At 46.5% G+C, this 19,408-nt stretch overlaps 1 protein-coding gene across 1 annotated transcript in view; it reads left to right on the top strand.

Annotated features, from left to right (window-relative positions):
- Nucleotides 1–16,214, top strand: part of KCNK17 (potassium two pore domain channel subfamily K member 17) — a 46,582-nt gene extending 30,368 nt beyond the window's left edge. The window contains 4 exon segments of the mRNA XM_075925084.2: nt 630–796; nt 2,511–2,679; nt 5,542–5,791; nt 5,793–16,214. Of these exon segments, the coding sequence (XP_075781199.2) occupies nt 630–796; nt 2,511–2,679; nt 5,542–5,791; nt 5,793–5,838 (632 nt within the window). The 3' untranslated portion in view covers nt 5,839–16,214.
- The last annotated feature ends 3,194 nt before the right edge of the window (nt 16,215–19,408 follow it).

Below are 19,408 nucleotides of genomic sequence, written 5' to 3'. Positions count from 1 at the left end.
AATTATCAGCTCTTCAGGGTAAAGAGCTTGTACCTAATGGTCTCTCAGAGTACATCTACACTGTAACACTATTTTGAAATAACAAGCGCTATTCCAAAATATCTTAGTCCACAGCTACACAGCAGGCAGCTATTTTGAAATAATGTCGAAATGCTGTCAAGCTGGAGGACTTCTTACTCCAACTCCTATAGCCCTTATTGTCCGAGGAATAAGGGAAGTCGGAGGAAGAGTGCTCTCTTTCCAAATAAGTGCTGTGTAGACACTCCCTATTTTGAAATAAGATACGCAATGCGATGCAGCAGTTGCCTAACAAGGCCTATTCCCAATGCTACGCTGGCATCAATAATACTCACTCTGGAGCAAATAAGTAAATGTGCCTGCCAGATCCCTGGCTAGGGTAGAGGTGAACCAGTGACTGGCAAATGGAAACAGGAAAAAATGGGCAGGGAAAGACCTGTTATTTTCCATGTTTTGAAAGGATGTTACAAACAAGGGGGGGGTAATACAAATTATATATAGAAGGGGATGGCATGGTCCCTTTCGAGCAGAAGATGGAAGGCTAGCTCTGCAAGAGAGGAGGACAGGCAGAAAGTGCATCAGAATTTACCCTTGTGTTCTTCTCCTGCCAGGCTACGGGAACTTGAGTCCCAGCACTGTGAGTGCTCAGATCTTCTGCATCTTCTTTGCCCTCTTTGGGATTCCTTTGAACCTCATCCTCCTGAATCGGATTGGGCAGCTGATGCTGTGTGGGGTTCAGCGATGTGCCAAGCACCTAGGGGAGAAGTTGCACTGGCAGGTAAGCAGGCTGACCATAACCACCTGAGCAACACATTAAGGTGGAGGAAGCGCTAATTACTCTGCCTTAACCTTTGGTTTATAGAAGCCAAATCATCTGTACTGTTATCACAAAGCACTGTAGTTAATTGATAGCTTCATTTACTGTTCTGATGAACAGCTTCCTATAGCAATAAAACGCCAGGTTCTGGGTGCACTTTGCAGTGCCTGTACATTTGATCTGCTTGTCATCCACCTTACTCAGAATTACACTCTCAAATTGCTAAGGAGCATTTGTGGATTAGATGTGAAAACAGATCTGAATTTAGTGCTCACAGAAGCAAGTATACTGGCTTGAGTCAGATGCTATGCACTCAGGTACAGTGAAAATCTTCCAGCCACAGCCGTGCTATTGTATCTCAGTTCTGATCTGCCGCACACCTTGCTATTCCAGACCTGGCCTGATTATTCCTCCACCTTCCTCTCCTGATCTGACAATACACCTCATTCCTGCCCTGTACCACACCCCCTGCTATATCCCCTCTCAATTGCCGAAGAGATTGCCCATCATGCTGAAATACACTAATATCGTCAGTGCACAAATCTGAATGAAGGAGATTCCTACCATCATTTCCCCTAAGCAGGGATGAGTATTTTGTTTCACTTGTGTTGCCTCTGTATGTTTCATTCAGAATTTAGTTAATAGCCCTTTCCTGTTGGGTACAGTATGTGCAATTCCAAATGCAACTTGAGTCTCTCTGTCACAAGAGAGTTCCTTCCACTCTCTTCTGTTGTTTACTAGCTAATCTTGCACTAACCATTCCCCCTGCCACACGGACATTGTTTGCCCTATTGAATCCCTGACATGGAGCTCAGAAATAAACACCGCACACCCAGACATTTTAAATGTGCATCCTGTATTTTGTTGGTTATGGAAAAGGATTTCTCTCCAAGGCACATGCCACTAACACATTTCAACTTTAGGCTGTGCGGTCAATCCCTGAAAACTGACTGATAGCACAAGTGCTGATACTGCCTTTTCTACAGCAAAAGTTTCCCATTGCTGGTCAAGGAAGATATGAGGATTCACAGCAAGCTGTTTTTTTCCTGGACTATCACTCCTGGTCTTCAGCTCCAATAAAAGAAGCTAGTAACACATGAAATACTTCCCTAATACGAATTCCCAATAACAGTAATGAGATGTAATTGTGGTAATTGCCACAGAGATGACAGATGAGATCCTGGCCCCACTAAGACAGTGAGGGGTTTTGAAGTTGGGGTCAGGATTTCGCCCTTGGGGGTGTGATCGCAGGTGGGAGGGGAGGTGCTCCACATGACTGTGACCATGAAGGGAGGTGTCCAGAAGCCAGTTTCTCTATTAACAACTGGTCTCTAAGGATAGACTGTTTAAGACTCCCTGTTCTGTAGCATTGTGAATGGTGCCATTGATATCCTGTAAAAAGATATAAATGCCCTAAGGTTGTAATAGAGACATATGGGCAAAGAGCATGTGATGTCTCTTTACACAGGCTGAACTTGGCCTGGCCTGGACAAGACAAAAACCATTGGTTCTGCCCCAGCCATCTTAGCCAGTGATAGCAGATCATCGAGGTGCTTCCATGACATGTCTATCATCTGAGCAACCTGCTCAACAAGAAGTTCTGAGTTCTCTGTAGGCTGTCTGCTCTAACCTTCCCGCCTTATGTTGAGTGGCTTTTTCTTGTCTGTTGGACTAGGCAGCAGCAACCGTATTGACGAGGACCTGTGCACTGGTGACTGGCTTGTTGCTGTTTCTTCTGCTGCCTCCGTTTCTGTTCTCTGTGGTAGAAGGCTGGACCTACGAAGAAGGATTCTACTATTCCTTCATCACCCTCAGCACAATAGGCTTTGGAGATTATGTGATTGGTAAGCAGCTAGGATTTCATCCCTCTCGCTTAGGGGAAAGCAGTAAAAACTGTGTGGCAGCCTCCTGGAGCCCCAGGTGGCATCCTTTTGATGAGTCCCAGGACTGACAGCAAATGCAATGTGGCAGGTCGCTGACTTGGAGGAGAAGGAGGAGATGGTTTCTGTGATAGCCGGGCCATGCATGGTGACTCCTCTGCATGGCAGGATGTGAAAAGCAGTCTCCTGCATCCAGTCACTGTGCCCTTTATGAGACCAGAACTAGCCTGATACTACAAGTTTGATGCGCTGCAATGTAAAGCCTCAAGACTTGGAGCATTTTGTCTCATCATGCTCCTAATCTACCAAGCCCATAACATTGTACTTCCTTTCTCCTTTCTCAAGAGCCAATAGAGAGACTTCACTTGAGCCTGTCAGGCCCCCAGACAGTATCCTCAGCTTCCAAAACTAGAAGAAATGAATTAGGCCCAGGCACATGCTTTTTGATAAAGCTTTTCCCAGCCAAAACACACGATCTGTAGAAACACACATGCCTTCAAGGCCCGAGAGACAGGAACAGGATACCCCTTTCCCATAGACTCTCCTGCCCTCCTTTCTTCGCAGCTCTTCTTTGGTGCTTAATTACCGGTGATTGGGCTCTGTAGACAGGCAACAGATGTAACTTCCCAAGTTATGCAGTCTTGACTACTGAGGAGCTTTGTAAGCTGCCTTCCATCACCAGCTTAGTACATAAGCATGTTGGGCTCAGTACAGGAGTAATGGTCAAACTCTATGGCCTGTGTTACACAACAGTGGTGCCTTTTGGCCTTGAAATCGATGAAGCTACACTCCTGGTCAACCCCCCTGCTGTCAGGATGTTGCCGCATGGCTCCCCCACCCCCACCAAACAGGGCTGGCCTTAGAACCGAGCTAACTGGGCCTATGCCAGGGGTGCCAGAGACAGAGGGTGAGGGGCAACTGGGCATGGGGTTGCTGGGCAAATGGTGGAGGGTACTGAGCAGGGGCAGTGTGGCAGGGCATACTGGAAGCACAAGTCGGGGGCTGGGAACACAACTGGAAGGGAAGCACAGGGGTGGGGACGAAGGGGGCACTGTGCAGAAGTTAGGGGGAAAGGAGGTGCAATGCAGGGCTAGTGGTAAAAAGAGCATAGGATAGGAGTGCAGGGGGTGAGGAGCCCAAGGGTGCCAGGAAAAATGGGTGGTGCTATGCCAACAGGGATCAGAGGACCAAAACACAAGTTTGCCCAGGGCATCATTTTCTCTGATGCTGGCCCTTACTCCAGCCCCTTTATTCAACCAGTGAACTCCAAGGAGAAAGGTTTCCTGTCCAAAGGTCCGAGTGATCTGGCACCTTGTGGCTTACGCTCCTTTTCGAAGAAGCTTGCGGTGCGCACTGCGAATGGCTGTTAAGCCTCAGGATGAAGTTCTCACTGGTGAAAGGGGCCTGCTTGATATCTCGGGAACCTGCAAGCGTCTCTAGCTGAAATTCACCTTTGGGCACAAAGCTAGTGTGAAGCCCAAGGGTTGCTTGCATCCTGGGGTTACATGGGACAGAGGTGGGCCTAGATTTTGTGTTCATCTCTGTGTAGTGCTGACTTTTGCCCTTTAGGCCCAGAGGGGAAGAATGTAGGCAAAGCAGCAGACTTGCTTATTCCAGGACAGGGCTCTTTGCAAACCAGTGGTGATTACTCAACGTTACATAAATAAGATCATAAATGACAAGGTGAGAGCTGCCTGGCAACTTGGCATGTGCGGGTATGTTGTTTAATTCTGCCATTTTCTGTCCTTTTCTGTAATGTTTGCATAGCCCATGGGTTTCAGTGGTGAAAATGTCAAACCCTCCCATTAAAAATGACTGCTAGGAGCCAAGTGCTGATAAAGAAAACAATAATGCAAGCACTTGTCATCTCCTGCTTGTGATTCTTATCTTGGGAACATTGGTGTCAGCCAGCAGCTGCCTTTCTAAATTGCTTTCTCAATACAGTCTATGCAGGAGGTAGAAACCAAAGGGGTTTGACTTATTGTAATGCCATAGCACCCAGGAGCCTTGACAAACAAAGGGCATCTTCCCAAAGAGCTTACAATCTAAATACTGTAATTAAGAAATCAGCTAAAGGTAACCAAGTTCAGTTCAGGCCTCCTAGGCATGGCTATTCCGAGGGGTTCTTCCAAAGAGTGCTCATCCCTTTCCTGAGGTCCCTCTCACCCTCAGAAACTCACTCCCACTTCACTTATATGCCAGATGGCTCAACAAAGCATCGACATGTGTAAGTAAGCAGAAGCCAGCCAAGAACACCTTTAAATACCGTAGGGTACTTCAAGCAAATGGTGCCATCCTGTGACAGTATTCTAGTACTTAACAATAGCTGGAGGAAAACAGGACTGGGGAAGGCACATCCATGGCCACAATTTCAGTTTGAAAGTGGATCTAATTTTGGTTTAATTTTTCTTTATGGTAATATTGACAATTGACAGTGACTGATGGGGGTGTTACTGACATAGCCATGAAACAAGTCTGGCTTACAATGCGCACCTGGCTGCGAGACAGCTGGCACGTTCATGTTTTGTACAGGGAGCAGCGCCATTCTGCGATATTTCCACCATGCCACACCAGCCAGTGTGGGGAGTTATAGCTGTCCCATATATCGATCTGATCAGTTACATTTTTATACCGCCCCATCCCCGTATTGTCTGAATACCACCCTTGCCATGCTGGGCGGATCTTAAGGGTACATGGCATATCCCAAAGTTGGTGATGAGCAGATGCTATGAGTCCTTCCCAGCCCAAGCCTCTGCTTTACCTTTAGCTATAAAATGTCTTTTATGGCACGCTTGGTCTTTACATGTTTGGGTGCTTTTCTTGCAGGGATGAACCCAGACCGCACCTACCCCTCCTGGTACAAGAACCTGATATCTTTGTGGATCCTGTTTGGGATGGCCTGGCTGGCCCTAGTCATCAACCTCTGCATCTCCTTGCTAGAGAACTCTAGTGACCTCTGCCAGTGTGGCAAGAAGAAAAGCAAAGAGGTAGAGCAGGAATGTATGGATGGCAACAAAATTAGCAGCCCAAGGCCTGATGATGTGGAGAGCTGCAGCAACAAGGACATGAAGCTTGAAGGGGCAGACTGAATGGCACACACTGAGTGTCTCTGAGCCAGTGTGACTTTTGCAGGAGGAGCCTCTGATGAGCCTTTGGCCAGAGATAAGTTCCAGTACCCTTCTTCTTAGAATGGTTGGTGTAGTGTGGTCGTGAAGTTCAGCCAGACAGCAGAATTGAGTTTGGAGAGACTACTTTGGCTCAAGTGGTAAATACAAAATGTGACATTTCCATATGTTGAGAGCCAGAAAGGAAACCCAAAAGCACTTTTCAGTGCCCAGTCATCCCCAGGCTTATCTGCTGATTACAAAGCCTACTTTTGATCTGGTCTGGATTATAAATAGATTTCTATTTATATAATTCTGAAAAGAAAATTGTTGAGATTCTCATGGCATAAAGACCACAGTCATCTGTGCATTCCTGTTAGCTTGCTGGCCTGTGGCTGGCAGTACCTCCTGATGGATGGAATGCTAGAAGTGCTCCTGGGACGTTCTGTCAAGCTCAAGAGAGTGATCAAGGGGTTTCTTGTTGAAATCCTTAAAGAGAGCTGATGGATTTGAATGCCTGGTACCCTTAAGACACATTCCCAGTCTTCTCATTCAGTCTTTCCTGTTGTACTACCCCCCCCCCCCCGCCCCCAAATCATTCATTTTGAGAATTTGGAGGTTTTTTAGGCCAAAGTTTGAACTTTTGGAAGAGCTACTCACTACCAGCATGAGACCTGTGTTCAAGAAAAGCCGTGGGCAGAAGAAAACTTGGATGCAAAAGGCAGGTTTTTAGGTATAGGGTTCAGCATTTGAAAATATAGATGGCCAGAAGCATGACTATATGGATATTTGAGTGGTTGACACTCTCCTGGAATCAAAGATCCTGCAATGTTTCCAAAAAGTAGAAATATGGACACATTGCTAAGGCTGAATGTGAAAGAGTAGCACAAACATGCAGAGACAAAAAATGAGATGCTCCTAGAAAGCAGTGTTCCCTGCATGCTGTGCACTTGTGCGGTCACTCAGCAGAGATTCAAATGCCAGCTAGCTGATTGGCAGACCACCCTCAGCTGGATTCTTTGCTTTTACTGGTGGTGCAAATACACATGGGCTTTGGTGCACATAAATATGTATCCTGCACATAGATGGAAAAAATCTGCACATAGATGGAAAAGATTAGAGGAAACATTGCTAGAAAGGAGCAGAAAAAGCAATCAGAAGAAGTGCTGAAAATACACTGGAGAAGCAAGAGAAAGATGAAGAAAAGTGTAGGTTCACTACTTAGCATGAAAGCGGAACTAATAATGACTGGAAACCAAGTTGAGGTGTTAAATACCTGTTTTATTTCACTCTTCACTAAAAAGGTTAATCATCACCAGATGGTTAGCGCAATATTAACAACAAACGAGAGGGAACATCTTTGAATGCTGTGTGCAGGTGTGGTTGGCTCATCTCAAAAAAGATATCTTGGCATAGGAAAAAGTTCAGAAAAGGGCCACAAAAATGGTTAGGGGTATGGAACCAGCTGCCATATGAGGAGAGACTAAAAAGACTGGGACTTTTCAGCTTAGAAAAGAGAAGACTAAGCGGGGATTTGATAGAGGTCTTTAAAATCATGACTGGTGTGGAAGAAGTGAATAAAGAAAAATTGCTCCAATAACACAAGAACTAGGGGTCACTAAATGAAATGAATAGATAACAGGTTTAAAACAAACAAAAGGAAGTATTTCTTCACGCAACATGGAGTCAGCTTGTGGAACTTCTTGCCAGAGGATATTATGAAGGCCAGGATTAAAAAACAAAGTTAAAAACTAAAACTAGATACATTTCTGGAGGATGGGTCCATCAATGGCTATTAGAATGGGCAGGAATGTTGTCCTTAGCCTGTGTTAGAATCTGGGAATGGGCAACAGGGAATGGACCATTTCTTGATTCTCTGTTCTGTTCATTCCATCTAGGGCATCTGGCATTGGCCACTGTCAGCAGACAGGATACTGGGCTAGATGGATCTTTGGTCTGACCCAATATGGCCGTTCTTATGAATGCAAGCTAGAATAGGAAAAGAGCAGGTTAAAGAATATTTAGATAAGTTTAGATGTTTTCAGGTCAGCAATAGCTGATGAAATTCACCCTAGAGTACTTAATGAAATTGCTGATATAATCTTGGAACCATTCGTGATTTTCCTTGAGAAATGCTGGAGGATGGGTGAGGTCCCAGAAGACTGGAAAGGATGAAATTACAATAAATTGGGTCCACAACTGGTTGAAGAGACTGCACTCAAAAACTTGCTAACAATCATTTGCTGTCCTATCGAAATAACATATCTAGTGAGGCCCTCAGGAATCTGTCCTGGGTCTGGTGCTAGTCAGCCTTTTCATTAACAACTGGAATAATGGAGTGAAATGTTTGCTTATAAAATCTCTGGGTGACACAAGTTGAAGGGGTTGCAAGCTCTTTGGAGGACAGAAATAGACTTCAAAATTACCTTGACAAATTGGAGAATTGGTCTGAAATAAAAAAGATGAAATTCAATAAATACAAATGCAAAGTATTGCACTTATGAATGAAAAATCAAGGGCACAAATGCAATTATTGGGTAGGAAGTGGTACTGCTGAAAAGAATCGGGGTTATAGTAAATTATAGGTTGAATATGATGTGGTTGCAAAAAGAGTTCATATTGTTTTGGAGTGTGTAAATAGGATTGTCTTTCTTATGTAAGATATGGGAAGTAATTGTATCACTCTGCTTGGCACTGTTGAGATCTGACCTGAAGAACTGTGATCAGTTCTGGGCAACCACACTTTACAAAAGATGTAGACAAATTGGAGGGTGCTCAGAAGATGGTGAAAAAATGATAAATGGTTTCAAAAACTAACATATGAGGAAAGATTAAAAACCGGGATGTTTAGTCTTGAGAAAAGAAAGCTGGCCATTGTCTTTAAATATTATAAAAGCCTCTTATAAAGAGGACAATGACCAATTGTTCTCTGTGTCCAGTGACGACAAGATGAGAAGTAATGGGCACAATCTGCAGCAAGGAAGATTAAGCTAGATATTAGGAAAAACATATTAACTATAAAGGAGTTAATCTCTGGGGCTCTGTCTGCACTGCTGGGAAAAGTCGGAAGAAGATACATAAATTGGAAACTGCAATTTGCAAGTCCTTTTCTGCTTTTTTCTGAAAGAGGCTTTTCTGAAATTTGGTCCATCTACACGGGGCCAAATTTAGGAAAAAAGCTCCTCTTTCAGAACATCCCTTATGCCTCTCATCAAGAGGAATACAGGGATGCTGAAAGAACACGTCTGCTTTTTCGGAAACTGTTCCGAAAAAGTGGACGCATTCCTTGGACGCAGCAGAGCAGCGTTTCCCAAACTATGGGCCGTGGCCCAGGCCTCAGCATAGCTGGTGGCTGCCGGCAGGGCCGGTCTTAGCCCGATTTGGGCCCTGCGCCCCTGAACCCAGAAGTGCCAGCGAGTTACAGAGCCAGGGGCCCTGCTCCACCAATATGCCCCGGCTCCCCCGTGCGTCCTCCCACCCCGCCCCCAGAGTGTCCCCGCCATGCGCGGCGGCTCCTCACTGCCTGCTGCTGCTCATGTGCGGCGTTGCACATGGGCGGGGAGGACGCCTGGGCGTGACGTGACGTCACGGCCCGGGATTTTAAAACTCTTCGGAGGCACGTGGAAGGGCCACAGTGCCTCTGGTGCCGGCCTCCGGGGCCTGAGCGCGGCCTCTGGCCCCGCAATGTGGAAGGTAGAAGGTAGGGAATGGGCTTGGGCAGCAGCAGCAGGCTTAGGCAGAGGTGAGAAGGTGGCAGCAGGGATGGGGGGAAGGCACCAAGGGACAGGGTGTAGGAGAGAGAGACAAATGCCAGGGGGCCAAGTGCAGACAATGAGGGAAAGGGCAGGAGGGGAGGTGTCAGTGGGAGGGGGGGCAGGATGATGCTGGGAGAGGAGAGGAGAGGGGAAGGGCATTGGGGGCTGCAGGAGGAGGTGCTGGGAGAAGGCTTGAAAGAAGGGATGAGCATGAGGAAGGCCAGGATGGAGCAAGTCATGTGTGAGGGCACAGAGGGGAGGAGGGGATGGGGCAGAGAGTGGTGAGGGGGAGGGTATCTGGGAAAGAGAGGGCAAAGGGGGCAGGGGCAGTAAGGGAAGGGGGAGACACCAGGAGGGTGCAGGGCTAAGGGAAGGTGCAGGTGCCAGAAGATTCTGGGGTGAGAAGGAGGGGAGAGCTGGCCACTGGAAGCAGCACTGGACGGGGGAATCGGGGCAGGCTGGGGAGGCTGGGGGGCCAGTGGAAGCAGGGCTGCCAGGGGATGTGAGGTTGGGGGCAGGGAGCTGGCCGGGGAAGATTTGGGGGGGGGGAGAAGCGGCCACCGGAAGGAGGGTTGGACGCGGGCAGCGGGGCTGGCCAAGGGAGATTGGGAGGAGAAGCGGGGGAGAACTGGCTGCCCGGGAGGGGGTTGGGGGAAGTGTGGCTGGCCAGAGGCGCAGCAGGGGAAGCGAATCGGCCGGCGGGGAGTGGGACTGACCCGGCCATATGTAGATCTTGGGGCGCTGCCCTGTTCCCCTCTCCCCCACACAAAGCATGAATTAGTCTGGCTCAGGGATTCTATTCCCCCGCCCCCTCCCCACACACACACCCTCGAGTAGTTGCGAACTGTCTGGCTGGTAGACACACTCATGCATCTTGAGCACATTTACCAGCCAGGCAGTTCGAAACTACAAACTGATACATCTAGTAATAATACAACTTACCGAATGAGAAACTACCAGACATGTTATATGTCTGGTATTTTCTCAGTTTGTTTTTTGTGTGTTTATATTTTTGGGCTGCAAAAAGCAGAACTGAAAAAAAAGGGTTCCAACTAAAGTAAAATGTTTGGGAAACCCTGGTCTAACCAGCTTCCTGTCTGTCTTACAGTCCATGTATCCAATCCATATTCCTTAACTTGCTGGCAAGAATATTGTGGGTGACGATATCAAAAGCTTTGCTAAAGCTGGCACTGGGGGTTTTGGGAGGACCAGAAACAACTTATTTGAATATTCATCATTTGATTAATGAATATGCAAATGAACATTACCGGTCCTCCAAAAGTTCGTGAATGGATTTACTGGTCCCCGTGTCAAAAAGTTTGGGAACCCCTGCAGCAGAGCTTTTCTGGGAGACCTCTAGTATCCTGGAAAAACTCTGCAGTCTAGGCATAGCTTGGAAAAGGTGTCCAAGGGAGGCTGTGGAATCCTATGAGGGTTTTAAGGTCTGATTAGACACACACTGGTCAGGGATGGTCTAGGATAAATTTGGTCCTGCCCTACTACATAGGAATGGATTAGGTGACCTATCTAGGACCTTCTTTCCAACCCTTTATTTTGATTTATTTGATGTGTCAGATACACAGCTTAGCAGTCAAGTTGATGGTATGTAGTGACACCAGTGTCATGAAGAACTTCAGGAAAGGAATCCTTTATGCTGAATTTTGTTTGGGGGAAAGCTGATGTCCAGAGATTCCATGGTCATATTCTCTGATGTACTATTTCAATAGTCAGGAGCGTCAAGATGGGGCTACAAGAAACTTCAGTATATAGTTTGGAATATGGTGTAGAATGAATAGCTCAAATTCATTGCACATAAGTTAATTTTCTGGCGAGTTTTGAAACACTCTAACTTTTCTGTGTGGTTCATATATTTTATTTTATTTATTTTTCATGGACAGATGCTGATAGTTTTATTAATGCTTATAATAGATTGGCTTAATGTTAAATAGTAAAAGAGTCTTCTCTCCCATTCTTCCAAGTGCAGAACTCCCCCTCCCCAAGTTTGACAGCTGTGATTAAAGCCAGATGAGTGGAAGATTGTGTGAGGAGGAGACTGGATTTGAGTGTGGAAAAGGCTAAGACTCACTGGCTTACCACATTCTTGAGTCTAAGTTGAAAGGTCTTGGGTCCTAGAGTTTCCCTCTTTAGCCCCATTCCATATCCTGAGAGCTCAGCTTAAAGCAGATTTTCTTGCTATTAATTTTAAATGTCCCTTTGCTCCCCCCTTTCAGTTTTACCCCATTTTTCCTAATTTTCCTCCTTCACGATCCTGGAATATTTCCAATCCCTCCTTCACATAGAGCAGGGTACCTAATTTCTTTAGGCCATTTCAAAAATCCCACCTCCTGGTTGCATTATGCCCTGTACACACACATCCCTAGTCTCCAGGCCAAGCTATTCATATACATCTTTTAACTCCTGCTTTTAACTTCTTGGTCTTTCTGATCTCTCTCCTGGGAGTCTGCATCAGTCAGTATCGTTCTAGTGACAAAATGCCTGGAATTGCTCTTCTAATATCACTATGTAGATATGAAATAACACTGTACCAAATACCATCTACCTGTCTGGGTCGTTCTGTGACTCCCGCTACCAACATATCTGAGTGCTCTCTTCTTAACGTCGCTTTAGACCTCATCCTCCAACTAAATATGTTTTCTTAGTACTCTTTGTTGACAGTCTTTCAGACAGATGAATACAGTTTCAATGCAAATGAAGTCCATCATCATAGTTAAAAAGTCCCCCGCACAGTATCAAGTCTTTGGCCTTTCCCTGACCAAATGACATGGATAAATATGTTCCCATATGGAAGAGAAGAAACAGGGAGGAGGGGAGATTGTAACATAGTGAAAAATATTATCAACCAGTGTGTCTAAAGAAAACAGACTCCTCTACCAAAATCTGGAAGGTTATCTGTTCAAGGGTAAATAAAGAAAACAAAACCACTGTGCTGTCATCATTCTTGTCACAGCTCACTTGGGATATTCCATAAACTGCATTGGAAAACTACAGATGTTCTTGACTTTTTAGTTCTACAGACGGGCCTGGTGGATCTAACATGCTTGTCTTTACCCAAATAATTGTGCAGTGCCTATTAGTGATTTCAACCCAGCCCTTTGCTGTTGTTATCCACAAACTTGTTCTTCCCTGGCTCCTTGAGCTGGGGGGAGGGGAGAGATTGCAGCGAGATTATTATTACTTTGATTAAATTAACTAATTATTATACATTAGTACCCAGAGATTCACTCGACATCAGGACCTCACTGGGCTAAGCAATTTGCAAACACAAGCTTCCTCACAGAACAATCTCAGAAGCATGATTATGAAATGTGCTTAGACTGCTTTGTGCTGCTCCAGCAATGTAAACTGACTTTGAAGCTGATTTAATAGCCCGAGTGTATCATTGACTCTGTCCCCCCCATTTTTTGTCTATGTATATTGAAGCTCCAGCAAGGGCTCTCTGCACTGCATCTTTGACAGTCCTCAAGTAAGGGCGTTCAGCATTCCAGACCATCTCCCAAGCCTGGTTTCAAGCTTCACCAATTCAAATTCCCAGAGTACTCAAGTGACAGCTGTGAAAGGCCTTCCTCCGGCCCTGACAGACGGCAGGGATAGACACCTCATAAGGCATATTTTTGGCAAAGACTATTACCACAGTGTGTAGGGCATGAATACAAAAGTAGTTTCAGTCACAGGCCCATCTCAGGACCTTAAATGCATGGCAGAGGCATTCTGATGAAACCGGAATCTAGTACCCCAAATACTTTAGCAGACATAGAAAGCACAGCTGGCTAAATTAATTTAACTTTGGTGTAACTACAGTGTGTGTACTCAGTAGAGTTAAAGTACATATTAACTGGCTAGTCATAGTGGAAGTAGCTGCCAGCATCCATCTTAAACATTTGTGCTGGCCCATCATGCCTCATGATTCAATGAAAAGCTCAGGAAAGTGATGTTCAGTCCCATCTGGTTAGATTAAGCAAGTATCCCACATTCTTCCATACTGCTTGCTCATTAGTCAAGGAGGAGCTGTCAGAGCACACTAATTAGCACTGACACCCAGCACTTTGCCCTCTCTTATCAGATGCTCAGCAGTGCCAAGCTGATTAAATTGGAGAGTCTGAGATTACTGACATTATACCTGGTTTGAGATCAGATCAGCACTGGATGATGTGTTGAGTTGCACTTGCTGACTTCAAGTTGGTAACAAGAAGGCTGCTCGTTACCAGATATAAGATTTGTGTTTCTGTTTAGAGCGCATTCTGTACTGTTAGAGTCGCCACCTCTGAAGTACAAAAAGTGGGGAGGGACATCTGGGATGAGCCTGACCTCCTAAAAATGGCCAGCAGTCAGTGCGTACTGAGCACCTGCTCAGATTGCCCAGGGTAGCTACCTCAGAAAAAAGGATGATCCTTGGAAAACATGGACAGGCAGCAAACTATTCCTTGTAGTGTTCTGGCAGTTCTTATGAGTGAGCAGTGGTTCTCAGCAGGCACACGCAAGGTGGTATTTGAAATCTCACACACACAATAACTAACCACACAGGATTGGATTCACAAAGCTATGTGGCCACCTAACACCCATTGATTTCATCTAAGTACCTTTGCAAATCCTACCCATATTTACACCCTATTTCAAAAACAATTCATATCATAGAATCATAGAGCTGGAAGAGACCTCAGAAGGCCATCAAGTCCAGCCCTCTGACCAAGGCAGGACCAACCCCAACTAAATCAACCCGGCCAGGGTTGTCAAGCCGAGACTTAAAAACCTCTAGGGATGGAGATTCCACCATCTCCCTAGGTAACCCATCCCAGTGCTTCACCACCCTCCTAGGGAAATAGTTTTTCCTAATATCCAACCTAGACCTCCCCCACTGCAACTTGAGACCATTGCTCCTTGTTCTGCCATCCGTCACTACTGTGAACAGCCTTTCTCCAGCCTGTTTGGAACCTCCCTTCAGGAAGTTGAAGGCTGCTATCAAATCCCCCCTCACTCTTCGCTTCTGCAGACTAAATAGACCCAACTCCCTCAGCCTCTCCTCATAGGTCATGTGCTCCAGCCCCCTCATCATTTTGGGTGCCCTCTGCTGGACCCTTTCCAATGCATCCACATCCTTCCTGTAATTGGGGGCCCAGAACTGGAAACAATACTCCAGATGTGGCCTCACCAGAGCCGAATAAAGAGGAATAATCACATCTCTGGATCTGCTGGCAATGCTCCTCTTAATGCAACCTAATATGCCATTAGCCTTCTTGGCTACAAGGGCACACTGTTGACTCATATCCAGCTTCTCATCCACTGTAATCCCCAGGTCCTTTTCTGCAGAACTGCTACTTAGCCAGTTGGTCCCCAGCCTGTAACAATGCTTGGGATTCTTCCGTCCCAAGCGCAGGACTCTACACTTGTCTTTCTTGAACCTCATCAGATTTCTTGTGGCCCAATCCTCCAATTTGTCTGTGTCACTCTGGACTCTATCCCTGCCCTCCAACGTATCTACCTCTCCCCCTAGCTTAGTGTCATCCGCAAACTTGTTGAGGGTACAATCCTTCCCCTCATCCAGGTCATTAAAAAAAGTGTTGAACAAAACTGGTCTCATGCATGGAGAAGACAGAGAAGTCCAGAAGATGGACCCTAAGACCATATGGTCACTGACTCAGGCCTTATCTTCACCAGGAAGGGTTTGCCAGAGCCAGCAGCCCTCCTAGAGGTGGCATTGTTTATAAAGCAACAGAATGCTTTTGCCAAGATAGTTTGTACCCAGTCTCTAAAAAAAGGAAGCTATACAACATCCACATGAGAGTCTTGTGAGCATAGCTATGTTGCTTAGGGGTATGGGTTTATTTTTATGCTACTAACTGATGTAGATATGCTTGTAACACTTAAGACTAGCCTACACCTCAAGTTATGGCTTAAGCAAGTCTCTTAAACTTCTCTGTCCCAACTTCCCATTTAGTAAAATGGAATTAATTCTTATTTCTCTGCCTAATGGTGGCGCCCTGGGGTCTCATTAGTTAAGTGGTTGTACAGTATTTGGGGCGGAGAGAAGAGCTCTAAAGTACTATGTAAATGCAGCTGAGTAGTGCTAGCATAATATAAACTCCCACACAATTACTTACCCTGGGTATTGTCCCCTGCTGGTTACAGTAGGTAACCTGCTGCTGGGAGAGAGAGAGTTGTAAGTCTGCCAGTTTCAGTGAAGTAATCTAGGTGCTACCAGTGGCAGATGATGCATAAGCAAACTCTGGCATTAGCAGAGACCAAGCGGAAAGCTGATAGCTTTTGTTCACACTTGTCCATTGACCGGGCTTTTATTGTTCCTGGGAATATTAAAAATCTCACTTTAATTCTATTATTTTTACAAAGCTTCAATGAAAATACTCCAGTCAGTTTTGCTTTTGTTTTAGGTCATTGCCGTGTTTTGGTTTTCAGGCATTTGCCCAATGCCACAATGTTTAGTTTGCAAATGCTCCAGGGGAAGGCTTCAATCCAAACCAATTATTTTCTTTAAAATGTGAAAAACTCAAAAGAAAAACTGTAATAATAAGCATTGTAAAGCTTTCTTTGGTTTTAATCAAAATGCAAACTTCAGGCCTTAGCTATGTTAAAATATTAAAACTTTCCTACTGCTTTTAATTCAGAACATTTTATGGTTTGATATTTGTTTTCAGCTGACATGGGAATTTTTAAACTAAATTAAACTAACCCAGTCCTCGAGGCTGCTGGTTTTCAACCAGTGGTCTGGAGTTCCCATGGGTAGGGGCGCAAGCAGGTTTCAAGGGGGCTGCCAAGCTGAGCCAGCCTTAGACCAAGTCTACACTGGCAAGTTACTGCACAGTAAATCAGCTCCCAGCTCTAACTCCTGAGGTGTCCCCACTGGCAAGGCACTTGGGCTGTGTCCAGACTCCATGCCTCCGTCGACGGAGGCATGTAGATTAGCCAGATCGGAAGAGGGAAATGAAGCCGCGATTAAAATAATCGCGGCTTCATTTAAATTTAAATGGCTGCCCCGATCTGCCGATCAGCTGTTTGTCGGCAGATCGGGAGAGTCTGGACGCGATGCCCCGACAAAGAAGCCTTTCTTCATCGACACAGGTAAACCTGGTTTCACGAGGCTTACCTGTGTCGATGAAGAAAGGCTTCTTTGTCGGGGCATCGCGTCCAGACTCTCCCGATCTGCCGACAAACAGCTGATCGGCAGATCGGGGCAGCCATTTAAATTGAAATGAAGCCGCGATTATTTTAATCGCGGCTTCATTTCCCTCTTCCGAGCTGGCTAATCTACATGCCTCCGTCGACGGAGGCATGGAGTCTGGACACAGCCTTGGTGCCCACTAACACTGCAGTTGCTGGGCTCTAGGTAAACCACCTCGACAAGAAGTGCAGAGCTTGCTTCTCTTTGGATACTGCACTGCGGGGACAGAGTGGACACTTGAATTGATTCTTGTGTTCTGACTGCTCTCCAGAAATGGCCCAAAATCCCTCAAGTCCCCTCTGTGCTTTGTTTGTAGAACTCATTGGTTTGCCCTGGAGGTATCCCCTTTCAGAGCTCCATTGTGGGTAGCCTGCATGCTATGCTGGTTTGCTCCCGGAGGCAGAGTAACCCATTCAGATGAAACGCTTGCGCTGTTGAACACAGAGTCAGGTGTCTGTGTGTGAGAGTGAGAGAGAGCGAGGCTGTGCAAAAAGTAAGGACATTAAGAAGGGGGTAATGGACTAATTGCGTAGTCGATACAATTTTTACTGAATACATGATTAGTCAATAAGGGGCCCCACTGCAACTCTGCAGTTTAAATGAAATAGGAGCTGAGTGCGCAGGCAGCCCAGCTACTACTGCATTTAAACTGCAGAGCCACTGTGGGTCCCAGACTTAAGTCAGCTCCACCCCAGTCACCAGCTCCTGCTTCCCCTCCCCCTTGCTGCCTCTGATATAGAGGCAGCAAATGGTGGTGGGGGGATGTGAGTAATTTACTACTCTTTTACACCCCTAGCAAAAAGCTGGGGAGGGAGGCAAGAGGAGCTGAGATATCAGGGATTCTCCCTTCCCCTGCCTTAGAAGGGCTATTTCCTGCCACTTCTGAACTCACGAGATAGCATGCCCACATCTGCCTAAACCATGGGCTGTCGGTGCAGCTGGGGCTGGAGGAGGCAGGCCTCTAGCCCCACCCCCTCCACTGAGGCCCCACCCCCAGCACAGGCAGGGAAGAGGCAGGGCAGCATGCTGAGTACATGAGTGTCCCCCTGCCCCACCATGGGGAGGGGAAGAGCATGCACACCTCAGCGTTCCCAGAGCACCATGGGGAGGGAGGAGGCCTCACAGCCCAAGCCAACCCAAGCCTCCCCCACTCCTGGAACAAGGGAAGGGGGGAGGCCACATGGCTTGAGGTGGCATGCTCCCCAGCTTCCCCAGGCTGGAGCAGCAGGGAAGGTGGGCACTGGGGCAGCAACACTCTGCCTTGGGCTGTGTGACCTGCTCCCTCCCCAGTGCAAGCACTCTGGGGCAGTGGGTGGAGGGCCATGCCTAGTGGTTTGGGAATGCAAAGCCTCCCTCTCATAGCATACCAGATGCCCATGACCAAAACACACTCTTCCTCCCGACCCACACAGAAACACACACAGACTCCCTGTCACACTCTCTCCCCAACTTTTGTTGAAAAGCAACTATCAGTGTAGCATGATGACCAGGGAGCAATGGGATTGGGAAACCTGTATCGTGTGACCCTTCCCAAAGCACCCTGCAGGCAGTGGCACAGTAGGATAGCTACCCCAATGCACCTCTCTCCGGGGCTGAAAGAGCTGCTCATGTGATTGTGTTGCAGTGTGGACACACAACAGCAGTTTCCCTGTGGCGCTCTATACAACGCTGTAACTACCACGCTTCACATCTGCTAGTGTAGACATGGCCTTTGACTTGCAGGGGCCCATGCCAGAAAGCCAACCCCCTCGCATATGGGTGGGTCTCTGAGCCCCACCACTTGGGGCTGAAGAAACCTGCGCAATATTATTGGGAGAGAGGAGGGACATGCTATGGTACAAGGCCCCAGGCAATTGTCCTGCTTGCAACCCCCTACTGCCCACCCTGGCGTTTGTTTGCAGAAAACCAGTTACTGTGGCCCAAGTGGACCGTGGAGTGTTACAGCATGTTGGGTGGGCCTCAGAAAGAAAAAAATGGAGAACCCTTGCTCCGGGCATCAGCAGACAGCATGGAGTTCATCAGATACTGTTCTCATTTCTCTCAATTGCCTTGCAACTCCAGGTGCTTCCTTTTGAAGTGACTTTAAAAGTAAAGTGGTTCTTACATTCTTGAGATGATATCAGCAGGGCCTAGCGTAAATTCTGCAGTGATTATAAATAACATCTAAGAAAAAAGCTGGAGGTCAGATGTCAATGTAACCATTTCCCCATTTTAAAACTCTTTAAAACACCAGATCGAATGTGAGGCAGCTCGCAGGTTGGATTTGCATACGCTGAAAAAAGGTCTAAAGATTAAGATAAGAAAACAAATTTTAAACATACAAGTCAGATCCACAGTTGGTGTGAATCATGCAGTGAACAGCCAAGACCCTTAAGTGGTGTAAAGGGGTTTTGCTCTGGTGAAGTCTGCACCTATACTGACTTGTATTACTCTGGAGGAGAGGCTCAGCTGGTATTTTCAATATCTCTCAACCTAGCCTTTCTGTATGCAGATATCATCACAGTCCCTGGGGGGAAAAGCCATCTATCTGCTTGTCAGTTCAGTGGCTGTCTGCTGCGGCTCTGTAGTTCTTCTTGGAATGCATTATGTGGGAATTCTGAAACAAAATAAGTCCTTAGGCATTCTTCTTTGCAGGCTATTAC

This window comes from Pelodiscus sinensis, chromosome 3 (assembly GCF_052426305.1).
Source record: "Pelodiscus sinensis isolate ZL-2025 chromosome 3, ASM5242630v1, whole genome shotgun sequence".
Taxonomy (NCBI): domain Eukaryota; kingdom Metazoa; phylum Chordata; order Testudines; family Trionychidae; genus Pelodiscus; species Pelodiscus sinensis.
The sequence above is the reverse complement of the archived record's forward strand: the minus strand, read 5'-3'. Positions and strand labels throughout refer to the sequence as shown.